Source organism: Chaetodon auriga, chromosome 15 (assembly GCF_051107435.1).
Source record: "Chaetodon auriga isolate fChaAug3 chromosome 15, fChaAug3.hap1, whole genome shotgun sequence".
Taxonomy (NCBI): domain Eukaryota; kingdom Metazoa; phylum Chordata; class Actinopteri; order Chaetodontiformes; family Chaetodontidae; genus Chaetodon; species Chaetodon auriga.
The window spans coordinates 10,972,331-10,999,141 of record NC_135088.1 but is presented as its reverse complement, the minus strand read 5'-3'; the positions used below and the strand labels follow the sequence as shown (position 1 = coordinate 10,999,141).

Genomic DNA, 26,811 nt, shown 5'->3' with positions numbered 1-26,811 from the left:
CTGGAGTAAAACATTTTAATGACACCTCTGATGGTAAAGACTCTGCATCTGCAGATCTGAGGACCTGGCAAAGTCGCCATCAGGCAGAAGGTCACGTTTTCCGATGCTGTGGGGTCAGGGCATGAAACATTCAAGGTACAACAGATGACCGATGGACACTGAGTCAGTGTGACCTTTTTTTTTGTGAGTGTGTGTGTGTGTGTGTGTTTGTGTGAATGAAAGTGCAAGAGGAACAGAGTGATCCATCTTTGTGAAGTTTGTAATGCTGCATTTACACATGAAAGAGCGCAGTAATGATCAAACTCTACTGCATGGCTGCAGCTGTAACTTCTCAGAGTTAAGGAGAGCAAAGGACAGCAGGCTGATAACCAAAAAAAAAAAGTTACCAGTTACCAACGACAATTCAAGCAATTATTCCGTGAATAATGTGACAGTGATGCATTTCTATCTTTTTGGCAACATGTCACCTGCCTGGCATCATACAAAGCCTTTCAAAGAGTGACTGTCCCTCCGGTCCGCTGATGCTCCTATTGCTATAGTAACTAATGTCACAGTGACATGATACTCAGGTGCCTGACAACTTAAGGGATTCTGTCCTGAATGAGAGCGGCACATCTGTAAAAATGAAAGAAACACTCGGGCTGAGTCAGAGAAAGGAAAAGGCAGAGTCTCCTGTAACATCATGTGGTGACCAATCAGTGATTGACAAGCCTGCTTTTTACAACTTTCATCACAGATACCCACTTAAAAAATGTTTGGCGGTGCAGCTGATGGTCTTCTGAGGTCAAATCCTACTGAATTTTCTTAATTTTCGGTATATTCTGCCTGTGTGTGAAATTATTCTCTAGATAAGAGAGAAAAGTGGACGAGGACAGATGTCACTTTAAGTTTCTCTGTGTGTCCTACTCACCTCCTTCACACAGTCGGTCAAGAGGAATAAAAACACAGAAAAAGTTTTGTTCAATCGAATGAATATTTTATTTTCAAATGATTAAAAAAAGCCTATTTTTATTTAAGGAAATAACAGGTTGTCAGCAAGCACGCACACAAACATGAATACTTTCTATTCACAAAAACAGCTTGTTGATATTGATGCAGGCTTGCCAGCTGTGGCTGCAGTTACTCGTACACACATCATCACTGACTAACGCACACACACAGATCAAAAATAAAGTTCTTCTATTGAAAATTCCTCCATTAGAGACTCATTCACACAATCATGTTCCAGTGTGGCAAATTCATAAAAATATGTACACACCACTGAATTTTACTTCAGAGACTAAAAATATATCTTAAAAAAAAATGTAAAATTTAAAGGAATAGTTGGACATTTGGGGAAATCTAACACTGTGTATATCCACAAATGACTGTTCTTATAAAGTGTATTTGTCTGAAATCTTACAAAATATTACTGAAATAAATTGATTATTATCATTCATCTGGTTGGCAGTTAAAATGAAACTTAAATTGAGAAATCTGATATGACTTTTTTTTTTTTCTTTTGTATTGTCTTTTAGCTTTATTTTGTATTGTTTTGTCTGCAAATGTGCACACTGCTGTCATGACCAGGTCTGCTTTTAAAGAGGTTTCCACCCGTCAGGCTTAATAAATAAAACAAACACTGAAATTCTCTTCACTGAAACAGCACAGATCACATTTTTAACCTTTCTCACCATCACGCCTAATTACCCAAATGAGAAATATATTAACTTTAGAACAAATACATAAAAACACAAGAAACATTCTTTCTTCAGTACATTTTTTTGGTTTGGTTCAGATTTAGTGTGGGGATGACAGCAGTGACACTCAGACGTCCCCTCTCACCACACAGACAGCGAGCAGTGTCTTAATGTTGAATCAGTGTGCACTTTCAGGTGCCGTCCCTCTAATGGCTGCTGGACACAGGAAGAAGCTGAGACTGTACTGAACGTCCTCCTACGTGTCCAGAAATTTTAAAGTGTCAGCACAGTCAGTGGGTTGGTCCACTTCTTTGGTCCAGACTGAAATATCTTAATAGTTAATCGATGGACTGTCAAAAATGTGTGAGGGTACAGAGTTCTGATGTGATCCTCTCACTTTTCACATGTCGACCGCAGCGAACGCATGGTCGCATTGTCAATGTGAGCATGTTAGCATGCTGACGTTAGCATTACAGCTCAAGGCACTGCAGAGCCACTAGCGTTGCTATAGACTTTTTGTTAGAAGTGAGGATTTTAGTGGCTTAAATAGTCAGTTTTCAAAATGTTATGGTCCAAGCTACATTACAGTAATCGATATTAGGCCACTATCAGGCAAAAAAAACAACAGACAGCCATCCTGATATCTAGGGTAACAATCGTCTACTGACACATCTAGCAAAGGCAAAGAAACGTTAGCATTCACTCAGCACATTTCCTTCATTTTTTCATGAAAATTCTTTGCTCTGACTCCAGGCCAGGAACAAAAACAATGAGCTAAAAGAGGCTAAAAAGGTTCTGCAGAGCTGCAGACTTTGATGACACACAGTCATTTGATTTAATGTTGATATCAAAAATATTCACAAACGCAGGTAGCAAGGGTGTTAAAAATGGCATTGATTGTCAGGTATTACAGTTTGCGTGGTGGTGGCTACGCTCTACGCTGCGGTGCAAATTTGGATCCAGTGTCTGTCTACAGGTCAGTATATTTCACACTGTACACACGCAGTGCTTCTACAGTTCATCTCGTGGACGTGTGTCCTGCAGCCAGTGTTTGTAGACAGCCACGGGATCTATGTTCCAGTGCTTGTGGAAGGAGATGGCCTGCTGTGAGGAGATCAGTGTCTCAGAGTAGTCATCCGGTCGGGCCTAAAATATCAAGAACATGGGGCTTATCTGTTATGTTTGTGTACCCATGTATTTTCCCATCTATATTTCAGGAAGACAAACAAGAAGAGAGCTTCATGCAGAGCATCACCTGATCCTGAATAAAGGTTAAGGTTGCTTAAATCTGCACTTGGAAGTGCTTTTGGCTTATTTAGCAGTTTCTGTGTGCTTGTCTCCGTGTGAACAGGATGAGAGATGGTTTTGCAAATGCAGAAGAGACAAACTGGGTGAGACAGACAGAAATTCATCAGGATGGCAGAACAGTGTGATCTTCCACAATCTGTGTTCTCTACTGGCCAAATGCACCCCGTCCATTTTTTCATTTGTCCATTTCCAGTTTCACTAGTCAAAATTTGTGGTCCTGATTAGTTCACACAGCCTGATATGAATGTCTGAAAGCTGGGACCACATGTCCACATTTATGAGGATTTCATATGACCTTATAACATGACATCATATTCATCATGGAAGCTAAGATTTGAGTCCTCCAAAACTAACCAGACTTAGTTAGGTTCAGGGAAATGATCCTAGTTTGGGTGCAAATGGCATCGGCCTTAAAAGAGATGATCTTTGGCGTTAAGTTACCCATAAACCAGGCACCATGAGTATAATTAAAGTAATATGACAAGCTGACTGCAGTCCTGTGCAGGAGAAATGTAAGTGCTGCTGAATGAAAAGCGCTCAATGTTTGACAGGAATTTAAAAGACAGAACAACAGAGTTGGAGAACTTCCTTCTTGCTAGAATGCATAAGGTCAAGATCAAACAGCAAGTCCAGTCGTCTTTGGCTTTCTTCTAGATGCCCTATGACCTGGATTCCCTTCATAGTCTAAAGCTAGCGGATTAGAGCAGTAACTCTGACACTATTTGGCAACGACTGAATACTATCACAATGATCTACTGCTCCAAGTGCCTCTCTGAAAATAGCAATCAACATTAAAAACTGTGTCCAAAGCTGGAGTTGTCCTTTTAGGCTAATACATACTCAGAAAGAAGCTGCTTTTCTGCCAGAGAAAAGCTCCTTTCCAACTCTGGGTTCAGTTTGCATCACCCACTTTTTGTAACACTTTGTTTTATGGGGCTGTAATTTCCTCACAAGCTCCTTAGGAGATTTTAGCAAAGCTAGTGTAATTAACTGATGATGAAGTTACTGAAGTTTAGGAAGCTGTGTTCAGTTCGTAAACTGCGGATAATTTCCAGAATTTTTGTCACTTATGTTGAATTGTATGCTTGCCGCTGGACAAATTTCACATTTTGGCACATTCAGGTGACCTGCTGTAACGCTGACCATTAGCTCTTGGTTGTGTCACATACGTACAAATTGTACTTGTGTGTGTGTGTATTGTTCCCTACCTGGTGGAACAGTGGACTGTGTGTGATGGGAACACCCAGGGAAGTGAAGCACCTGCCCAGCACCATGTCATCGGGAGCATCATCACTGTAGCAGCCACAACCACTGGAAAGTAGCCTGCCCACCGCCACCCGACTCAGGACCATCCTACACACAGAAGACAGAAAACAGACTTTTGAATAAGGAAGTAACTGCCCAGAAAGAAAGTGTGTGGTACAAGATTTATTTCCAATCTGATGACTGAGTTTAATCATATACCCATGGCAATAAAAGCTCTTCCAATTCTTTGCAGTGCTCCTTGAATTCTGGGGTACATTAATCACTTCCTTCATGGATCAGGGAGTTTGGAACTTGCTTTGTGCGTCATTGCTATCAGTGCTTCCACCACTGTTTTTCATTTTGACATGATGTGTAGCCAAGAAGTGTTCGGGGCGAATAAACACGAACAGTCCAAGAGTGAAATTCAAACGACATGTGGCCAGAATTCAGTGTTTTCTGTCTGAACACACCTTAACACCAACAGCACAACCACACCCCCCTCACCCCACAGCCTCACCCTCCTCCTCCCGTCGTGTAGCTGTATCCGTTCTGGACCAAGCCGTAGCCGTATCTCTCCCCCAGGCTCACAGCTTCCTTTGGGTCATAGCAACGCAGCAGTCGCCGCAATCTGGGTAAACTGCACATGGACAATAATAATAATAATAACCATTAGTAGTGGCAGGTTAAAACAAAAGCTCTTCTTCCAGTTACCTGATGAGTGTATCGTCATCAACAATGAGCAGCCAGTTGGCCTTTGGCACAGCTTTGCTCAGGAACCGCCTCAGGATGGCAAAAGTCTTCCCACAATGTCCTGCAGGGAGACAACAGATGGACAAGTTCAGGTTTGAGGTTCATCAAATTGCTAGAGAGGAGCAAACTCCCCAGATCCCATTAAGCATGATATAAAAAAGCTGTTTCTGACCACTGGGATAAACGAGAATTTAGCGATGAAACAGTGAAAACTGTGAAAACTTCCTATTGGCTGGCTGGTTGTTGTGAGCGTTCCAGCGCTTTGCACTGTAGGACACAGAAGGCGAGGTAGACTGGTGCAATGCGTACCAGAGATTTTACTTTTGTTTGCATACTGCTTCCTACATTTTGGCCAAATCAATACGCGCTGCTAGTATAGCAGGCAGTTTTTAATACAGCCAAAGTCTTGTTCACTATTTTTTATCAAGCATTTAAAATAGTGATCGCACCATCAACGACCTGTTTAGATTTAAAGGTAGAGCGAGTTTTTGTTCTGGAGACAGACTGTTGATACTGCCATCTCTCCTCCCCTCTCACTCCTTCCGCCTCCCTTCCCTCCACCTGTTGCTTATTGGCTGGAGCAGTTTTATGTGGCTCTGTCGGAGCCACTTTGTTTATTTCCCATTTACAGAGCCGAGGCTGTGTACCAAAAAAAAAAAACCAGATTTTTTTTAAGCACAAACACAGAATCGACAGCTGTCGGACTGAACAGATATTCATTATTGTTATCAATATCTTTCTCCAGAATGCCTCAGCCCCCCTTGAACACGCCCATACAAAATAATGAAAGATATTTACATCAAGACAAAGAAACTAGGAACAGCCTGTAAACATACCAGTGAACAGGAAGGCCAAAACAGGACAGGACAGGAAATACTGTGGTGAATAAATGTGAAGAATATGTGCAGAAAAATCTGACATCCAAGCTGATATACAGTATTCACAAGAGAAAAAAGAACATAGGGAGGGACAGGGGCCTTCGCTTTTATTCTCCTGAACACAAGGTTAATGTGGTTCTTCAACAAAAGGAAAAAAGAGGAGAGAGTACAAAACTACAGGGAGAGAGAGGAAAAGATGAGAAAAAGAAGAAAAGCAGTGGCTTGGAAAGCATTAAGGGGTGTGTGTGTGGGGGGGGGGGGGATACAAAAAGAATGAGGAAGAAAGGCAACATGACAGGCCAGACTTCCATCAGCCCGTGAACAGGAGCAGAGAGGAATATAAGAAAGGACAGGAGAAAGAGATGGAGGTGTCATTGACACAGTATCTGTGCCCCCTGCTGTGTGACTGGACTCAGAAGTACAGAAGGAGAGTCTGTAATCACAGACTGAGAATCTCAGACAGGAATACGTGTAACTCAAAGATGAAATTTGTGGCTGTCAATGAAACTGATCATTAGTGCAGTTATTGTTTCTGGTTCTATTATGAGGAAGTTGAAGTGTCATTACTGTTCATTCACTGTGTCATTGACTGTTGTCCATCCATACACCGGTTCTTTTATCTGTGGTGCACTTCAAGTGTGCCAGGACAGGAAGTTGGGACCATCACACCTCAATCCTCAAAGGCCTTAAGGACTTCCAATCTACTTTCACAATGATCTCACATCAGAAACAAAACACAGGAAGTCAAAAGGGGATGGAGGAGTGGCGGAGTGTGAACGACCACTTCAACAGATCGATTGCTGAGCTGTTGGTCCGATAACATTTGGAAAGTCGAGAGGAGCTGCACAGTGACAGTCCCGGTCCTGCAGGGATCAGTAAACACTGTCTCTGAACAGCTCACCTCTCTCAGTATTGGGCACTCCCAGACTGATCGTGGGTATGGAGGCATCGGCGACATCGCTGTAAAACTCTAAAAACCCAGCGTCTTTCTCCCAGGTTGCTTTCACCACTGGTACTGTGAGGAGGAAGGGGAGAATAAAGGAAAAGATCGGGTCATTGTCTATGCAGTGCACATGCAGGGCTGTGTATGTCGAATCGCTTTTGATGGCTGTAAGAGCCCATAATTAAAACTCCAACTCCTTACTGCATACCGGTGAACTCCAGAAGACTCTGTACTCAAACAATGGAAGAAGTCTACTAACTCTGAGTGGGGGGACAAAACAATTAGACTGTCTTTGAACAAGAAACCAGACGACTACACTCACTGCATGTTAATGTGGATAAGAGCAACATTTAGATTAAAATTACCAAATGTTAACTCATAATCACACACAAATAATTCATTTTGATTGAAGTGGGCCCAATCCTACATTAATTTATTCTCAAACAAAACCACTAATTAATGGACTGAACAGAGCACACTACTGTGATGGTTTGCCACGCAATTCTGAATTTAACCTGAATTTAAAGTGACAGCCAAGTTAATCACACAGTGTTCTTTCTACTTTTGATTTTGTTTATTGCTTTTAAATAGTCAGTCCGTAACTACTGGCTCATTTCGATCCTAAAAACAGATACCAATGTTTTGGATGATGACTCAAAATGTTGCAATTTCAGCAGTCAGACTGGATGAGGTTGTGAATTTTAACAGGTAGTTTTCACCTGACAGGTTAACTCGAACTGAATGACCAGCAGGCTGTTAAGAATGTGGCAGTAAATGGAAAATACAAGCGACTGTGGCAGAAGTTTAGCATCAAAATGTCATTTCCATTTGATTTCCTTTTTTTTAAAACACATTTTGTTGGGAGATACTGCAGTTTCTCTTAGCATCACTTGAAGATTATCCAAAGACAGACTGCAGTACATTGAAGGTATTGTGCGGGTTTTGGGTAAAATAAATAAAATAAAAAGATATAAAATGAAGGCATTGCAACATTTCTATCTGTTTTACAGCTCGCCATCTGTAGCACCAGTGTTGGTATTTTTACTTCAGTAAAAGATCTGAATGCTGGTCTCTCTCTCTTTCTCTCTCTCTCTCTCTCTCACACACACACACACACACACACACACACACACACACACACACCTCGATCTGAGTGGAACTTCTGGCAAGTTTTCACAGCAACAAACACGTCGTTCTTCGAGACTGGGTCTCCCTGGAAAAGAGAGGAAAAAAAACAATGTCCCCCCCTCACAAATGATGCATTGTAGCTAGAAAACGGTAAAAAGTGCACAGGTGAACATAAACACAGTGTGAGGTGCAACATGTGCAGAGTGGAATGGAGCTGAAATTGAGTCAGGATGGCAAAATGAGGCACATCGAGTCCTAACAGCGTTGTCATGTGGGAAGAACAAATCACAGCCATGTATTAGTGCACTGCTGAGACCTTCTGAACAGGCATATCAATACTTACATCTCTCCTGCACTGAATTCCTATTTCGGGTGTTCTTACTCCAGAAAATCGCCAACAGCAACCAGGATGTTGTTACTTTCTTATGGCTGTCATTTTTGATCTGCACAATATGAAGTATAAATACTAGACTTGTCCTCATGACAGAAGACAGCCATTCCTGTAATCTCATGGTAAGTGCTACATTAATCATGTCATCTTTGTGTCAGCCGGTCTTTACATTTCTGCTCCCATCAGGCACTTCAAGCCCTATCATGTGAGACAGCATATATATATATATATATATATATATGTATATATACATATTTGTAAATAGAGATAAATGGAGATCTGCTCAGAGGAGATCCTCAGATCAGTCCTCTTCATCCACCACTAGCTGGTTTCTTCAGTGATTAAACTTTCTCTACAGCATCCTGTGACTGCATCTTCCTCTCCTGCTTTCTGCTGCAGCCACATTCACAGATACTAATCCTGCCCGCAATTAGTTTCCAGCTCTTCCTTTGCGGTTTGGCAGCCTCTGGCGTTTTTACCATCGCTGTCCTGCTGAGCACCTGCAGTGGATTTGAAGCACTTTGGGTGTTTTGATTTCTGCTGGTTCTGGAAGGTGATGAATGATTGAGCTGCTTTGGTGTTTACCTCCAAACAGATGACAAAGTTGAGTGAAGTTAAGTTGACTAACAATTACACTTCTAAGACATTTAAAACTACTGACAACTGATTGTCAAAGGTCGCGGTTCATGTGCTATTGGTTAAAATAAGCTATTTAGTTTTAACTACATTGATTTCAAGCGAACTCTCCTACCGTCACTGCCAAAGACAAGCGTGTGCTAACTGTTTTACTCGATGAGTTATAGGCGTGATTTAAGGTGATGGATTATAAAAGCAACCATGAGAGATGATCTTGACCTCCTCCTTTTGATCATTACCTTCATCCATATGTTATATTTACTAATGATTAAAATGATTTAAATGATTACCAAAATTCAACTTTCAGCTTCTGACACTTCCATCCACACACACCCATGCCCACATGCACAAATGCATGCTCAAAACACATGCAAGCACACTCTCTAAGAGCTGAAGTTTAATTTCACCTGAATGTAGTGACTTCAACATCAATAAATAAGAGTTGTACATACACAGTTGGGCAGGTAGGTTGTAAATGTCGTAGCACAGTTGTCTCTTATCTCTGTACAAAACTCTGAAACTGCTGTCAGCTTTGGACCGTTTCCTTCCTCCCAAATATACAATGCAATCTGGAAAAACGGAGATAGAAGTGAAGATGAATGTAAATCTTATGGCGGTAAAACTTGGAACAGGGATTTGCGATTTATTTTGCTATAATTTTTGGGCTAATATAGACAGTACAAAAGCTCATTCTGGGTCCTCAAACAGTAAATATCTTCAGTTTCCCAGCAGTTCTTAAAAACTTTGTCTCTCTCTCTCTCTCTCATACACTTTGATGATTTATCCTGTATCCTGTATAAGTCAGCTTGTATAAGACTCACTATGTATTTCAATTACATCATTTTAAGGAGAATATTAAAGTGAATTGATGTTTTTGCTGGGTCTGGACACCAGGAAAGTAAATATTAATATAAAAACATCAAATAGAAAAAATGACATTTTGTTTCTCCGTGTTATTTCAACCTGTTCTAAACAACCTGATAAAAAAATCAGTGTAACCACACGCGCACACACAGAGTTAGACCCATTCGGAAGTAGAGCTTTTGCATTAATAATATGATAGTAGATCTGTTAAAAGCTGCAGGCATAGAAAGCTGCAGAGGTTGAGCCTGACAGCTTTTCACCAAAAGGCTAGTCCGTCACTGGGGGAATACTGTCTGTTATCGTTACATGTCTGACCTGTTCAGCTCAGCAGGCGGCCTGAAATACGACACTGACGACACTTTTCACAGCAGTTGTTGAGGTGCAAAGCAGAATTAAAGCAGAACCAAGTCTTAATAATAACACAGTGACAGGCAGGAGGAGACACACTGATTCACGAAGCTTCGGGGAATCATTTCAAAGTACCTCGTGTTTCAAGTCGATGGTAAAATCTGACTTCAGATGCTCGTGTTGGATCCGCTCAGCCAGTCTAAAACACGTGGAAACGAAAGATGTGTAAAGAACTTTCCTGCATTGTATATGAGAATGTACCAGTCCTGGTTTGGTTCAGCAATCCTCCTTTGTGTTTAGACCAAATGCATCAAAATGTGCATTTTCTGTAGATTATAGCCCTAAAATTATTTTCAGGCACTATAAAATAGCAAAAGTTGAAGATTTGAGACAGGTAAATGCAGTGGTAGAGATTGTGTCCTATGAGTCTGTGTTTGGTAGATTAAAAAGGTACTTTTGAAGATGGGACTCCTTCAGGAACCTTTAACGGGCCGATGCTGCTCAGCTCAGCTCAATGTCAGAAAAGATAAGAGCGGACATTTCAGTGACAGATTCATGCTCATTCATCTGCACACACACACACCTCTGGAGCAGCGGCGTGCTGAGAGCCCAGCCTGCTGCGGGATCGGGGTAACTAAAGGAACCGGGGTCTTCAGAGAAGGCGTAGTGGTGGATGATGGAGGCCTCATTATCGTGGAGACCCTTACCCAAAAACCATTCCTGTGAGTTTCAAAAATGAGCACAGGGACAGATGATGTGAAAAGGTCTTGCTGGTTTGCTGCAAGACATTCAGATAACAAAACAGGCTGTACTGTACAGTATAGTGTATAAAATCAGGTGTGTGTATCTCACCTCTTGGACTTGGTATCTGTGGAGGACCTGCAGCAGAGCAGGCAGTGTGACTCTGGTTTCCTCCTCTATGAAGAAAAACCAGGATGCTGATTGGCCATAAGTGGCAGACAGACTGGAAAGATCCACAAGAAGCCATTAACTTTATGCCTCCATTGCCCCTGAGGAGTCATTAAAACTAAATGAAATCTTACTGAATCGGATTTAATTAATTTGTTTATCATCTCCATATGTGTGTTTAACGCTCACTGAGGAAGTGCAGGGAGGATACTCCAGTCCCCCTCATGCCCTGACAGCTCGTGGAGAAGAAGAACAACTGGAACTCCCTGCGCGAAACAAAACAATTGAGTTTTACAAAACGTCCTTAAATTAATTCACCAACATCCCGCTGTCACATGAAAAACACTCAACAAACACTGCACAGGGCTGATTGAATTTAAGTGTAAACGAAATAGTTTGATCTACTGTATCTCAAGAAGATCTCACATCCTCTGCATAATTGCCCCAAACAAAGACGTCGGCCCTGTGGGATGATGGTGCTAGAGGGCACCACTAGAGGGCACTGTAAGAGGGTGATCGTCTCCCTGAAGGATGCCTGATGGAGGGAAGTGTATGGACACAAGATCCAAGCACTGAAGTGACACATTGGAGGAAAAGACCGACTGACGCTGACAGATGAGTGGGTGGTCGAGGCCTTGATCAGCAGCATGTTGAGTAATAACATCTGCACATCCTCCTCTGTGTGTGTGTGTGAGTGTGTGTGTGTGTGTGTGTGTGTGTGTGTGTGTGTGTGTGTGTGTGCTGTTTGGGGTTTTACAGAGTTCTGATTACAGTTTTGACAGGCAGACTCAAAATGAGGGTAAAAACAAGAGACGAGACTCAGAAGCTGCTGTCTCATGCCTCCCTGCTCACTAACTGACTCATGCTGAGGAACTCACAAATCTCTGCCATGCAGCTATTCATAGCGCGGACATAGACGCAGTTGTAAGGATTAATGTAAGAACAGACAAAAATAGCTTTGATATGAAAGTCTGTCTGCTTATTTCTCCCTATTTCCAGGCAGAACTCGGGTCCCTCATTCAGTTAAGTCCATGTTTAACACCAGTACCAAAGAGCAATCAAAAGCAAAGTCGGCCTCTAATTCATGACGAGTGGAAGCTGTCCCAGGCTGCAGTGCTAATGAGGCGTTTGAAACAGAAGCATTATGTCAGTATAATAGGTCATTACTGCACACATTAATCCCTGCAGGCACGTGTGACTGAGTAACGCAGAACACGCTGCCATTTAGCAGAGTGTCTACAGTGAGGAAGAGGAGCAGCTCCCACAACACCTGATGTATAATCAACACATAAGGTCTCACTCTGGTGCAATGTAGCATGCAGGGCACATATGCATTCAATTGCCAGTTTATTAGGTACACCTTGCCCATGTAGTGGTGAACCTCGCTCCATCCTCGCTTGTGAACAGTTGAGGATGTCCCTTTCATACCCAATCATGATGCTATCACCTGTCACCAATGAACCTGTTTACCTGTGGAATGTTCCAAACAGGTGTTTTTTGTTTTTTTTTGTTGCTCCTGCCCCAACTTGTTTGAAACCTGTTGCTGCATCACATTCAGAATAAGCAGATATTTACAAAAATCAATTAAGTTGATGAGGTCAAACATTAAATATATTTTTTCAGTGTACTTACAACGGCAAATGGTCACATAATAGTGACAAAAAGCATGAAAATTTTACTTCCGCGCAGACAACCACAGACTGAAAGATTGAACTTTCGCATGCAGACACGCCTCCTCTCGGGTCCACTTTAGATTCTGAGGGTGCAGGGAGGGTTTTTAACCATCTGCTGTAAATGCTGCGGTGACATGTGGGCGAAAAGAGCAGCGGCCAAATGAGACGACTCTGTAATGAGGTTGGATGACGAGGCTGAAAAGGCGAAGCACTGGCACTGACGTCTTGGAATAAAAGCCTACGTTTCCAGCCAATAACCAAAAAAGAGCCATGTGACACGGCTGTAACGAAATGTTTTTCTCTCCCAATAATAAATCCGTGCAAACGAAGCACTAAAACTTCAACTGACCCGCTGCTGCTGCTTATATTTTGGTGACATCATGACCACGGCTGTGTCGCTGGGATTTACAGTATGACAAAACTCTTTTGAGTGTCACCAGATAAATGAAAAAAACAGGCATACGTCAAACAAGCTGTCAGAGTTTCTAAGTGTTTGTCATCCTCAAACCCTGCCTGCAGGCGAAATAAACACCTGCTCGTACGTCAGTCAAAAAACGCATGACGCACAACTGCTTGCTACAATCAAGCTCTGTCTGGCTGTGATACACCTTCCTCACTTAGACGACGCCGCAGCCTGACAGCAGACATGCGGAGATGATTGTAGACACGCATGCATCCAAATGTGCCATTTATGGACCTCGCCATATTATTATCAGCACCTTGAGTAGACATTTACACAGCACACAAGTCTGATTTTACATAGATGATGCATTATTTGACACAACCTCTTCACCGCCCTATGCTCATAAGAATTATCCCCTCATTCAGTTCAGAGACAGCTGTTTCTGTGAATTTGTCTTGTGGATGAGTGTTACAGCATGCAACCAGCTATATCTTCACTTGAATATTATGGATGCCTCATTTTCATACTCTTCTTCTCAGTGAAGTCAGAACCAAAAAATGAGAAATGCTGTAAATGTAAGTTGAAAGTCCCAAGTCCTCGAACAAGAAGAAGAAGAAGAAGTCACGTGTTTACTCAAAGATCCCTGCACAATACTGCTTTACTGCTTTCATTGATGTTTTATTCCAAAGAGCCCCAAAACCTTCATCAACCACCAACCTTTCATGCACACTTGTCATAATTCAGATTATCCATCATTCACTGTATCTAAGACTATAGTCTATGCAGACACTGCAGCATGAAAGAGTAAAGCTTATATAACATATTTCCACTCAGGCTGAAAATTTCAAAATGTCATGTGGGAAATTATTAATAGAAATCTTAAATCTCACAAGGATTCTTGCATTTCACAGTTCAGCTAATACAAAGTGATTTTTTTATGATTGACATGGGTGTGAACATGATTGTGTTTATGCTGAATCCACATGACAGTTTCAGAGAGTTTAGTGAGGAAATCACAGCGAAACAGGGGACACACGTCCTCGATTTCCATCTCTTTCTTCTGTTCTGTTTTATTATAATCTCCGTCTAATGCCTCTCTGGCATATTCCACCTGAGTTTATAATTGCGCTTCACAGCTGCCGTGCACGACGAGTCATTTAACAAGCTACGAAACACGAAGTGGAGTTCATTGATGTGCATCTCGCTCCTTTTATATTTTGTAACGACGGCGCTAAACTGATGTTTCTCGACATTCTCACTAACTGGATTTTCTTTCCGCCTCTCAGGAAGAAATTGGTGCGTAAACACCTCAAATCACCGCGTGGTTTCAAATCAAAACAATCATATGTCGAATTCAATCAGCGCTCCCGCTCTGTCAGCGGTGAATCACTCACCGAGGTGACACTCACAAAGCGCGTGTGATTACAGTTTTTCCAGCTGCTACATCACATTTGCTGTTTACAGGCTGCAGTGTGATTGCATTAAAAAAAAAAAGACGAGAGAGACTACAGTAAAGACCTCAAATCCAAACATTTTAAAATCATTACTTCCTGCTTTGACCACAGCCTGATGAGACATTCATCGGAAACATGCGAGACGGTTGAAATTTTCAGTTGTCAGGGGAAATAAAGATTTGAAATAACTCCTCTCCTTCGTAACAAGAATCTGAGACTGACTTTTTATTTCACAGTCACATCAAAGGAAAAAAATCAACATTTCTGTGTATCTATTCAAGGCTGTCGTGTCCACATGCCCGTCACCTCATTGCACTGAGGTTCATAACAAATGAGGTTTCACAGCTACTCTGCAGGCTTGTATTATTGAATAACTGGTGTGTGAGAGCCGAAAGCTTGGCTCCTCTCAGCCCAGGGAGGGGAGCGCTATGACAAGGAGGACACCTATTGGTACCAGTGTAACACCACAGCAGTGCAGCTGCAAGTCAGCCTCCAAAGCCACTGACGAGCATGAAAAATGGAGAAATGAATAATAATATTCATAAATAAAGTAACAAGTCAAGGAGTCTTCAGCCATTCTAGCATCTCTGTGAGGCTGTACTTCAGGTGCAGTGCTGCTCTGAGCTACATGCTAACATCAGCATGCAAACATGCTCACAAACACTCTGCTAACAAGTTGATGTTTCATTTTTAGCATGTTCACCATCTCAGTTTAGCGTTTTAGCATGCTAACATTAACGAAGTGCAGCTGAGGCTGATGGGAATGTCCATTTTGTGTTGCTCAAAGGGGAAATTTGAGCTGATGATACAGATTCTTATTTTCATACATATTGTCTCAATGAGGCAACAGTGCTAACAATGAAGCCATCCACTGCCTGCCAGATGTTACCTGTCCCAATCCAGCTGCCTGCTGCAGAATCTCCAGCCTGCTCTGATCAGCTCGACGGGCGTGGTATGAGTTCCTCTGACTCTGGATCACCAACACCACGTCCTCCAATCCTGAGAAAAACACACGGAAAAGGGAGAGGGATGACAAATTAGGGAAGAGATAAAGAAACAGAGGATAAAGACACAGTATCTCCCCAAATTTTAAACTACTCCTTTAACTCCATTCAGATTCATGTATTGTGATGAACAATCCTAAAGATTTTGGAGTCAGGCCATCTGCAGTGAGATCCCTCACTCACCAACAGAGCTGTGTGCGGTGGACTCCCGGCGCTCTGCTGCCTGCGGGAAGTCAGACGGACTCTCGTTAAGTCCAACACACACTGTTGAGACATGCGATGAAGCATAAGCACAGCAAAGAGACTGGAGGCAGCGCTTACCTGAGCAACACCTGTGTGTTTGTCTGCAGCAGAGGGACCTGGAACAGAAGCAACAGTGTTATTATTATATCATGATGCTGTAAAATCAATTTACAGCTGAAGTGATCATTGATTAAACGTTTAAGTCATTTGCGGTGGTAAATGTATCCAACCTATGAGAGTAAGTATAAAGGTGTATATGTACTGCTGGAAAACACAATTGTGATGTGAGAAACTATAGTTAATATTAGAGGCAATAAAATCTCTCAACAGTACAACACTCTAATTTGAAGTGAAATTTCCCTCCAAAATATTTGTAAACACACAGTGACAACTCACCTGGCAGAGCATTCCCACAGTTTTTGTGCCCTTAATACATTTATGTGACACAGGCTGGATGTAAATGAGGATGGAAATGATGGACAGTTGCTCCCTTCATCTCCCTCACTTGGACGTCAATGCAAATACTGTTCATACCAGATCAGGCACCACTCGCTGGGCTGTTATTACTTATTATTCCTATTGGAAAAACATGGAGGCTGCCTCCTTCACCACCGAGCGGCAAAACAAATCAGCTGGTTCCTGCTATGAACGGTTAGAGCTGCCATACTAGCAAAATAATAATAATAATAATAATAAAAAATTTAAAAAAATCATATATTGGAAAAAGCCATTCTGCTCTGTTTCATATCCAACTAAGCTCAGTCAACTGGTATTGGGTATTTCAAGCAAATGATTATCCAAAGTATCTCAGCCTATATAAGCTGGAAGGCCTCTCCCATGACAAACATTTGGATTTGACGCAGGTGTAATTAATAACATTAATGACTGTCCCTGCACACTCATGTTACGCCCCCACAGGTGTTTTCTTATGTAGCCTGACTAGACTTCTTCTCCGGACTATGAACCAATTTCCTTGCCCTCTTAGTTCTGCTGCTCCTGTGAGATCAGGACAACTTGGACCTTCATCCTTCATCAGTACCCAGAGGTTGATGACCTCATGTATTCCCCAGCATAGCTCCGCCCAGCTTAACCCTGGCCAGAGGTCTGATTAGACAGAGCAACTGGGTGTGCAGGGTTTTTATTTCAATATTTGCATATTTAAAAATAGCTTTGCCATCATATGATTAATTAACTTAAACTGCCCCTTATTTACAAAGCCCCAGCCCTCACCTGCGCTTGTTTGTGATGCATCAAGTTATTCAGAATACGACGATGTCCTGTTTATCGTTTCAAAATAAATTACGCCGATATTCTCTACCACAGCAAGTATCACTGAGACAGAAATTAATAAGTCAAGTGGGTGATACTTCCTACAATACATACACTGGTACACTTTCAAAAACTATAATGTACTCTACTCTACTTCCTTATATTACATTGATAACTTTAATTTGGAGGCCACATCAAATCAACTTCCCGTATTTATCAGCCGGCCTGATGCAGTGTGTCCAGCTTGGTGTTAGCTTTTAAGCTAACAGTAGCTCCCTCAGCAGGGCAATGACCCCACTTACCAAGCCAAAGAAGGAGCACGGCGACCAGTTTGCATCCGATAACCACATTATGGTGTGACATGGTTCCGGTGGCTGCTGGTTTTCGTTTGAAATCACCGTCTTTTCATGGCGAACTGGAGAAATTGATTAGCAACATTCCTGTAGTGGCAGAAGTCTGAGCTCGACTGTAGTGACTGTTAGTGCAGAGCTTTAGCGACCTCTAGCGGGAACCCCGTTTATAGGTTACTGCCATGAAATACTGGAGCTCAGTGTATCAGGATGATGATCATTTTGAAATAATGTATAATGTACATTTTACTGACAGGACCTACTTTTCATGCTAAGCTACAGCAAATTGTCTTTTTTTATTTTAAACCTACTCACACCTCAAAAATAGGCCTTTATGTGCACCGAAAAGTCAATTTTGAGGGACTTTACTTGAGTATTGTTACTTATTCTATACTTCTGCTTCATTACACTTAAAAGAGAAATATTCTACTATTTTGTGCACAACAGGGGTTTGATAGCAAGGGAATAATTACTAGAAGATAATAATTTTATTTTATTGGCTGATAAATATATATTAGACTAGCCAACATTATATATTATAAAGTAGTTAAAATTTGCTCTGCCTTGACTGGATACATTAAAATGTTGTTTACATATTGACTTTTCAGTTAAAATAATAACTGACAGAAACCAATCTGCTACCTGATGAGTAGTTCAAGAACATTGTAAAAGATCAGATTTTTTTCTTCCACTGCTGTTGATGAAGATAAAGGTGATTTTAATCTAATCCCTCATGCAAATTTAGAAAACTATACTGTTGCACTTACAGTGTATTTTTATTATGTGACATACTGACCCTGCTCATGTGCTCATTAAAGTGAAGTGATTTCCTTTTATACCATGTGTTTGACTTTTAAATGACCAAACAACTTCACAGCTGAGGAGTCTGCGAGATTAGACAACACAATTATCTCTGTCTGCAGCTGGATCCTTCCAATTCAGCCTTTTTTGTCTTATTTATGAGCCTGTTTCAGCTATAACAATTCGATATAACAACGATTCTCTGCACTGAGCAAAACCTTGCTCATGACTTTAAAACATTTGTTGAATCCTTCAACTCCTAAATCCATTCAGAAGTACATCAGACAAATATTTCCAACAAACCTCCTGTGTCCTGCAGATCAACAAAAGCTGCACTGACTTTAATCCCTCCACTGATCTGAGAGCAGCTACAGCCTTTGCTGGGTCTGTCTGCCCCCACAGGGAGGTCAGAAGTTAGCTACACAGCAAATACATACAAAGCAAATGAAGATAAACTGAACTTTTTGCGTTTGCAGAGTGGGATATTGCATTGTTTCAGCGTGTGCACATGTTTGTGCTGGTCTCCCCCCGGCACATACAATCCATTACAAGGCAAACCATCATGATTTATATGAGGGAGAGGTATCCAGAAAGGAGGCATGTTTTCTGCTGTAGGCCATGCAGACTGATGGAGACATCCAGAACAAATGAGTCAACAATCTCCTGACCAGCGGAGTCTAAACATGGACTTCTCGGCCACAAGAATTAAACAGGCTGGTTCTGCTGTGAAACCACGGCTGTGAGTGTTCACATTTTTGTGGGGGTAAAGTGAGCTGTGGGGAAAGAAATCCAAATGAGAGCGCTGTCCGCTACGGCAGCTTGGAGGAATCAGGAAAGTGTAAATACCGTCTGTGCGGAGGGACAGGCTGTCATAATTCACAACTGGGTCACTTTATCAAACAGCGAGAGGTGGAATAAAACCAGACAGCTGGAACTGGTCTGTAATTTGCTGATGAAAGCAGCAAACCCTCCAGAACTTCAGATCATCAGGTGCTGGTCTCTGGTGGAGGTGCGTTCAGTTTCTGTGGGCCCACTCTCTGCAGCAAAGTGCCTGATGTGCAACAGCTGTGCCGTCTTTTAAAAGCAAGCTTTAAAATGTAGGTAATATGTGTTCATGTTTTCTGTTTAGTTTGTTCATATTTGCTGTGTGTGAAGCACGTTGAGCTCATCGTTCTATGAAATGCTGTACAAGTAAATTTGATTTGATCTCATGACTTCATTTACAGGAAAAAAAGGTCTGAACAAACATCGCTTATGAATGAAAGCTCACGTTGTTAATGTGAAAGACAAACATGGAGACTCATAAGTCACCGGTGTTTCAAATTAGGTGCTGTACTTTTCCTTCAAGAGTTCAGGAGACTGCCTGCTGTTGTTTCGAAGAACGAGGCCAAATGCTGCTTTCAAGTGGCGTCCCATAAAGTCGTGCATTCCAGCGCCATTAGTCTTAAAGTGTGGAACAATTTAGTTTTTCAATTTGTTTGACCGTCTCATCTATTTATTTATATAGTCATAGTTTATTCGTAATCATCATGTACTTTTTTATTACCTTGTGTATGTGTGTGTTATGTATGAATGCAGGGTGTTTACGGAAGAGCCAACCAGCCCCAACACGAGCCTTGGATCAGTTAATGAAGTGCTCAGACTTTTGGAAGAGCTGTCTCATGCCCGATGGGTCAAGCCATGTATACTGAAACAGGAAAGAAATACGCGTGTCTTCAAAATAAAAGCACAGTCGTTGTTAGCGGTGGAAGAGCATCAGAATCAAACTCGACTGTTGTACTTTGTTGCTGTCACTTTTATGTTCCAAATTAACTAAATAATTGTTTGGTCGTCAGATAATAGTGAAGCCATGGTGATGTTTTCAAATTGTTTTGTCTGACCAACAGTCTAAAACCCAAAATATGCTCAATGTCCAACAATTCACAATTATATGAAGTTGCCATTTATGCTTGAAAAATGACTTTTAAAAAGTTCTCAAAACATCACTTAATTTTCTGTCAACCAATTTATCGACTTAAAGATGAACAGACCACATTCGGGACTACTAATTAGTGCGTTTTTATGATATTAATATAGTGCATGTACAATGACAGACAAAAGCAGCAGGTGGTTTTGCTTAATAAAGGACTTAAAACGATCATCCAACAAAACAGACATAAAATATTCCTGTTGGAGGGTTTGACTTTGGCCAAGGGACACCGGAAGTCTTCTTGTGTTAACGTCTCTAACTTGACAGCGGTCGGACGTTATTAAAGCTGCAGACTTGAGTCAGTGAATATAAACAGCCGCAGCCGCAGCAGCAGGAGGTGCTGGGACAAAAGTGACACCATGACGATTAACGCGCTGCCCCTCAGCGGGATGACCGTGTCCCGGGTGGAGGAGTTCCTACGAAAGCCTCCGGCCGGCTTCTCCGTGGAGGCTCTCGGCTCCGGCTACAGAGTCCACAGCGATCCGGAGGAGAGCCTGGTGCTCATCGATGACTTCGACTCCTGCAGAGGAAAAATAGTTTTCCAGAACTCTACGGGAAGGTGAGAGACAAGATATATACATACAAACACATATTGACATTCAGCTGATCTTAACCTCGTTTGTTTTCCACGACAGGAAAGTTAAGATGCACAATCTGTGGGAGTACACCAGCACGAGAAAGAGTCTGCTGTCCAAGAGGATCTATGTGCTGATGTCTGCCTGCGAAGAAAGCCGCTCAGTGGCCAACAAAAAGGCACTCAGAGAGGCCAGAGGTAACTTCACAGAGTGAACTGTGTGTAATTACACAGTGGGAAAAGAAATGGTGCTCAAAGGCAACAATGGCTTTTTTTTTTTTTCGTTTGCACAAAACTGTATTTTTGAACCCAGTGTGTGCTCCACAGCTCCGGGCTGCTAAATGCCTCATGCAGTTTGGTGGCATGGGTGACTCATGCTGGCCTCCAAACTTGCAGTGGGTGGAGTAGAGAAATTACAATGGCACCACAGTGCTTGCACCACATGACAGCATGCTTTTCTGCACTCTCTCCTTTCCGCCTTTTTCCCTCCTCTCCCCGTGAATTATCCTGACCTCTGCATCAGTGCTGCAGCAGTACGTGGTGTCCATTGATGGCAGCAATCCTTTCATCAGGTGGCAGATGGAGAGAGGCCTGGACTGGACCATCTCCTCTGTTGTGGGGGAAAGCTACAGGGTGGATGTAAGCAGGACATTATGCTCTGTTTGTCACTTTTTACATTGCTCTGTGCTTGATTTGTTCTTGAGAAGTGACTTTTCTTCATGTCAGATTGACTTGACTGAACTTCTGGAGAGCTGGACAGCAAAAAACATCCACATCATAACTGAGAAAGGAGTAAAAGTCAAACCTGTGTGGAGAGATGCCTCCTTCACCCTCAAATACCACTCTGATGCCCTCTTTGACTTCCCACACTGGTTTGGCTTCAGCAAAAGAAAATTTAAGGTGAGTGCCTCTTCCTCTTCTCCTCACCACTCTCTTCATTTGTGAGTGCAAACTTGTCTAACTTGTCCCCTCTGCTCACATCTGTTACCATTAAAGCTGAGGCTGACATGAGCCAGCAGAGGATGGCGAGCAAGTCGGGTTTATCCGCTCAGGTTTTGACGGAGTCTGCTTCCTCAAGAGGGCCTCTTGATGGACAGATGAACAGCAGCCTGCCAGGTGAAGGACCAGCCTTCCTCTTGGGACTGTAGGAACTACTTTATAATCGTTGTCTGGGTGCAGATATGTCCTCAGTTCAGTGGGTGGAAGTCCACTGACAAGGACTGACAAGGAAATTCTGAAAGCCATGAAGGTTATTTCAGCAAATTCTGTGTCTTAATTTGATTTTAAATGCACATTTTTATAACCATTTTACTTGATTTATAACTGTTGTATGATGGGTTGAATCTGCGCTCTTGCAGGAATCAGAGATTTGTAGACTTGTGCACTTTTGATTCAGCGTTTGTCTGTGAGATGTCTTTATTATTATTTTTTTTTTTTACCAAACTGAAATACAATAAATGCTCTTTTACAACAAAAAAAGTGTGAGTTTTAATTCAGTTTCATGCCGTGAAAAGATGAATGTGGAGGAAGTGCTGCTGTGACAAACTGGACTAAGGCAGGAGGAGGAGAGCGGATGCAGCGTTGGTGATGGTCTCCACATATTCTTTATAGTCGCTGCCGTAGTGACGCGTCAGCAGGTAGTTGAAGATGCCCACGACGCACATCAGGAACAGGAAGAAGATGATGCGTTTTCCAAACAGGTAGCCGGGGGTGCTGTAAAAGAAATTCAAGAAAAGAGCAGTTAGAGGACGGCCTGTGAAGACACGCAGAGCAGTCTGAGCAGTTCATCTACCTTTGAGAGGTCTGGCCCATGTATCCAACAAAGTACTTCTGCCTCACGACAAGATAGATGATCCCAGCGAAGGCAGCAGGAGCTAAAAACAGATGAGAGAAAAAGACAAAGAAACACTGAATCCTGGATATAATAATACACTATATGGCCAGAAGTATATGGACACCCCTGACCACTTTTGGTCTTGTCTTATTATTTTGCAATGCAGTCACATTTTTGTATTCATATTATCTTAATGTAAAATTTGTTTTGCATAAAGTAAACTCCCTGTAAAATGTACTGATATACTATTTTAATGTGCAACATGAGTTAAACGTCCATTGTGTTTTCTGTCAGCTGTAACAGTTTATTATCAGTATTCTCAGTGAATCATGTATTGGCATTAAGAGAGTGTAAATATGTTAAAAGTTGCAGATAAAACACAGTGAATCCGAATGTGGATTTAAGATGTCAATAAATTCGGCAGGGAGCAACAACAAACACTTGTCTCATCATTTCTGCTGTCAAACAGGACATTTATTGCTTGCCCGGCCATCTGGGACCAGTTCCACGACTACCATGTAGGCAAAGGTCCATGAAGAGATGGTTTTCCAGCTTTAGTGGCCTCCACTGATCCCATAAAACACCTTTGGGGTCAATTGGGAGAACAACTGATTGCCCTACAATAGATCAATGCCTAAAATAGCTCATTTTCATGCTCCTGAAGGGGAGCTAATCCCTGCAGCCAGGTCACAGAACCTTGTGGAAATCCTTCTCTGAAGTATTTTAATGCCTGTGAGATGTTAACAGATCACATTTTTCCACATGCTTTTGGCTGCATAGGGTAAATGTTGCCAATTTGAGGTGCAGTTCTGGATTTTTACTGCGTCTCAAGCAGTAAAGACATCATCTGTACAAAGAAATGATACCTATTGAACAAAAACTACTCTTAAATGTCTGCCTGTCTGTCTTACCTCAGTTGAATTTACTCTGTGAGGGTGTGTCTTGTTTACAATACAAAAGAGTGGCTGTCTCCTTTACAGTAACTGATTAATGATTACCTTGACTGAGACACAGACCGGCACACCACATCACTGCCAGGAAAGTGGGATAAGCATCCATGCAGTTACGACTGGAAGAAGCATAAACAAGAAGTGTAGTTAGCACATTTCAAGGAAGTCACCTGCAACGAGAAGCTATGAGGCAACCTGCTGCGGACGGACACCGCGGCCTTTTTCTACAGCTTTTTGGAAATGTGTTGAAAGTGCAGAGCAGAAGCAGCTGCGAAGAGTCAAAGATCCAAAGGATGAAAACAGTCCATGAGCTGCAAAACCCAGTGTGGCTTTCTGACTGTTGGTGGAACAAAGTTGAAATGGGGAGCCAGGAAAAACTGAGCCCTCTCTCAGAGTCAGCGCGTGCTGGCTGGTGCAATAAATTGCAATAATCAGTACAGTATGTTGCACAGAGCTGTGGCGCTCAACCTGCGCACAAGGAGTCCCAAGAGAAGTCAGAAAGTTCTCGAGCTGATTTGTTGAACAGTTTTCATATATTTTTACCTTATTTACCCCTAAAACTACACAATCCGAGGAGGAAAAATTCATCTTTGGGTGAACTTTTCACAACTGTCCACACTAAAGCCTCAACCTCTGATCAGGGATCACATGTAGACTAAAAGAAAGATGGATCACCAAATGTTTGCATCTCATTTTTAAGGCAAACGTTTGTTTTTTGTTTTGTTTTTGTTTTTTGGGAAATTCCTTACGTTACTTACAAGACAGGATGTGGCTCAGATATTTCCTTTAAAAAACAGGAAGTGAATTGTTGCTCATGGACTAGTAAGGCAACGAAGGCTGAGCCGCTGTGCTGCAACTCATGGTTATTTTTAAGCCTATTTTTCTGATTGACGGATTGATCGTGTACTTTTTTAATTGTTTGGAAAATTACAATGTCCCAAAGTCTAGGGCGACACATTCAGATTGTAAATTTACTCTTGAGGTTTTATTAGAAGTAAAATTCTTAACAGCCAAATTTCAAGACACCAGTTTGAAATGCCACGAACTGCAAGACTATGAGCAGTTTTCACTCCTTTAACTTTAACAGGACCCACAGATGACGATGAGTCACCTCACCGAGAGAATGGAAGAATAAACGCTTTCCCAAATGCAGTTGACGCCTTCCCAGCAATAATTCAAATTAGCTGTATGGCAGCTTTTTTCCCTGTCTATTTGGGAGTGCTCAGGCAAATGAGGACCGCCTATTGATGGTGGTAATATTTGGGGGAAATGTAAAACCAAATGGAAAGTTTATGAGCGTTATCGTAGGAGACCAGAATAACATAGATTCATCCGTTGTTTCATGGTCTTATATTAGATTATCTGAGTATTGAGAAGAGGCACTTACTTGGCACAAGCAACCCGTTCAAAGGCAGATTTCTGAGCATTTTGACTGCATTGGTTGCATTCCTTCTCTACCTTCTGGGCAAAGAGTGCTTAAAACACAAAGATCACCACAACATAATTACAACTACAGTTTTTTTTTAAAGATTATGACATGATTGACAGTTACTTGTAGCAGAGGATGCTTCTGGTTTTCTCTCACCGTTCTGAAGTACGCTGATGAGCGTGACGATGACCAGGAGGTAGATGTTCTCCACTACTTTGCCGGAGTCCATGATCACTGTGCGAGCCGTGGGAGCAGGTGGAAGGAGAGGCTGAGGGAGACGGAGCTTCTCGATCACTTTCCAGAAGTGTGTCTTCACAGCCAGATGCACAGCATGAACCTGGCCTGTCCCTCTGTGACATCATGCACTCCCCCATCCCACCTCCATTCCACATGCATACTCCTTTGTGGCTTCCTCTTTATGTAAATGATGCTCTGGGTAAAACAGAGAGGTGCAAACAAGTAAGCCTGTCACTTCCTCTGTGTGTGTGTTTGTGTGAGATTGCCAGATTGCACACACATACAGGAAATTTACACCGCTGTTATTGCATGATTCGGTTTATCAGCCCTCTTTGAGGGGCCTTTACAAAGCATTTCTGGCAAATGAGCAACACTAATGCATGGGGAATGTGTTAATATATGACAGGACTGTGCTGTAGACAAGTTGAAATATCAACAGGCCTTTTCACAGCAGACATTGGGACTTTGCAGAGTAAAACCCAGGTGTTATCATTTCATAGCTCATTAATGCTATCAGTTACACCTGTGTGCTTCCCTCTGTGACAGGTCAAAGGGTCCGCGGCAGTGGTGAAAGGTTTTGAGTGTATGAGCACAGTGAAATAAAGCTATTTACAAGCCATTTCAGTGACCGGCTTATTATGATTTGGCCTACGTACAGTCAAACAGCACCTGCATGTGCTGTTGGATGGTAATGCAGCTTCCTCTCTGCTTCTTTTCTCTCTCTGTGATTAATTGTACAGTTGTACTGTTTTGTTGCCACAGTTTAATAGATGTAGTATGCATGCAGAAAAAGCTGGACAAAATAATATTTTCCAATTAATGGAATGAATCCCATTTAAGTTACTCCCCCTACCCCAACTGGTAGTGTTCAATCATTATTGAATGAATACATTTTATAGAGATATTATAAATTAATTAATTTAAATGGCCAGACATTGTTGGCATAAATGGAGGGAAAGCAAAAGGCAAAAGGTTTTTAAAATTAGTTGTGCAATTCCTTGTTAGATTTATTATCATTAATTCATCACTTATGATAAGGAAATGCAATTATTAAATGGCGATTAAAAAAAAAAAAGTTTTATTGAAATGCAACACAAAATTAAAATCCATGGATTTATGATAACTCTTTAATTTGACACGTCTTAATTAATCACAATGAATACTGGAAAAGTCTTCAGTAATTACACTGGCAGGTAAATGAGGGAGTGTGCTGTAGATGAGGGGCTAGCATAAAATAAAACCACTGTGACGACTAGCAACAATGCTAACATCATTATCTAAGAGGAACATGGCGCTAATCCTGACACTACAGGATGTAAACAGTACAGGAGCCTTGTGAGACCGGCTGAACTCAAGGTCTGCGAGAGTGTGCGTGTTTTCGCATAAATATAACAGATAACTACATCGAAATGCCTCATGTCAGGTCGTAATTGAAAAGTCTAAGTATGCTAATACTAACAACGCTTCCCATATGGTCTAGCGGTTAGGATTCCTGGTTTTCACCCAGGCGGCCCGGGTTCGACTCCCGGTATGGGAACGACT

The 26,811-nt window shown here is 41.9% G+C and overlaps 3 protein-coding genes and 1 non-coding gene across 4 annotated transcripts; 2 read left to right on the top strand and 2 right to left on the bottom strand.

Annotated features, from left to right (window-relative positions):
• Nucleotides 1–1,512: 1,512 nt before the first annotated feature.
• Nucleotides 1,513–17,602, bottom strand: b3glctb (beta 3-glucosyltransferase b). The gene is made up of 15 exons (XM_076749703.1): nucleotides 17,428–17,602; nucleotides 15,935–15,972; nucleotides 15,797–15,836; nucleotides 15,499–15,608; nucleotides 11,269–11,345; nucleotides 11,023–11,134; nucleotides 10,754–10,890; nucleotides 10,306–10,369; nucleotides 9,411–9,527; nucleotides 7,947–8,016; nucleotides 6,762–6,875; nucleotides 4,944–5,043; nucleotides 4,750–4,869; nucleotides 4,196–4,340; nucleotides 1,513–2,825 (listed from the first exon to the last, which is right to left on the bottom strand). The coding sequence occupies exons 1-15, from the start codon at nucleotides 17,486–17,488 to the stop codon at nucleotides 2,691–2,693; spliced, it is 1,440 nt and encodes a 479-aa protein (XP_076605818.1). The 5' UTR covers nucleotides 17,489–17,602; the 3' UTR covers nucleotides 1,513–2,690.
• Nucleotides 17,603–20,552: 2,950 nt separating this feature from the next.
• medag (mesenteric estrogen dependent adipogenesis) lies at nucleotides 20,553–22,292 on the top strand. The gene is made up of 5 exons (XM_076750203.1): nucleotides 20,553–20,804; nucleotides 20,881–21,017; nucleotides 21,343–21,458; nucleotides 21,546–21,719; nucleotides 21,816–22,292. Exons 1-5 carry the CDS (start codon nucleotides 20,605–20,607, stop codon nucleotides 21,828–21,830), a joined length of 642 nt encoding a protein of 213 aa, XP_076606318.1. The 5' UTR covers nucleotides 20,553–20,604; the 3' UTR covers nucleotides 21,831–22,292.
• On the bottom strand, nucleotides 22,288–25,392 carry alox5ap (arachidonate 5-lipoxygenase-activating protein). Its single transcript, XM_076750204.1, has 5 exons — nucleotides 25,189–25,392; nucleotides 24,991–25,078; nucleotides 23,652–23,722; nucleotides 22,612–22,693; nucleotides 22,288–22,532 (listed from the first exon to the last, which is right to left on the bottom strand). Exons 1-5 carry the CDS (start codon nucleotides 25,259–25,261, stop codon nucleotides 22,370–22,372), a joined length of 477 nt encoding a protein of 158 aa, XP_076606319.1. The 5' UTR covers nucleotides 25,262–25,392; the 3' UTR covers nucleotides 22,288–22,369.
• A 1,342-nt stretch (nucleotides 25,393–26,734) lies between these two features.
• trnae-uuc (transfer RNA glutamic acid (anticodon UUC)) lies at nucleotides 26,735–26,806 on the top strand. The gene has a single exon. It is a non-coding gene; the product is annotated as a tRNA-Glu (tRNA).
• The last annotated feature ends 5 nt before the right edge of the window (nucleotides 26,807–26,811 follow it).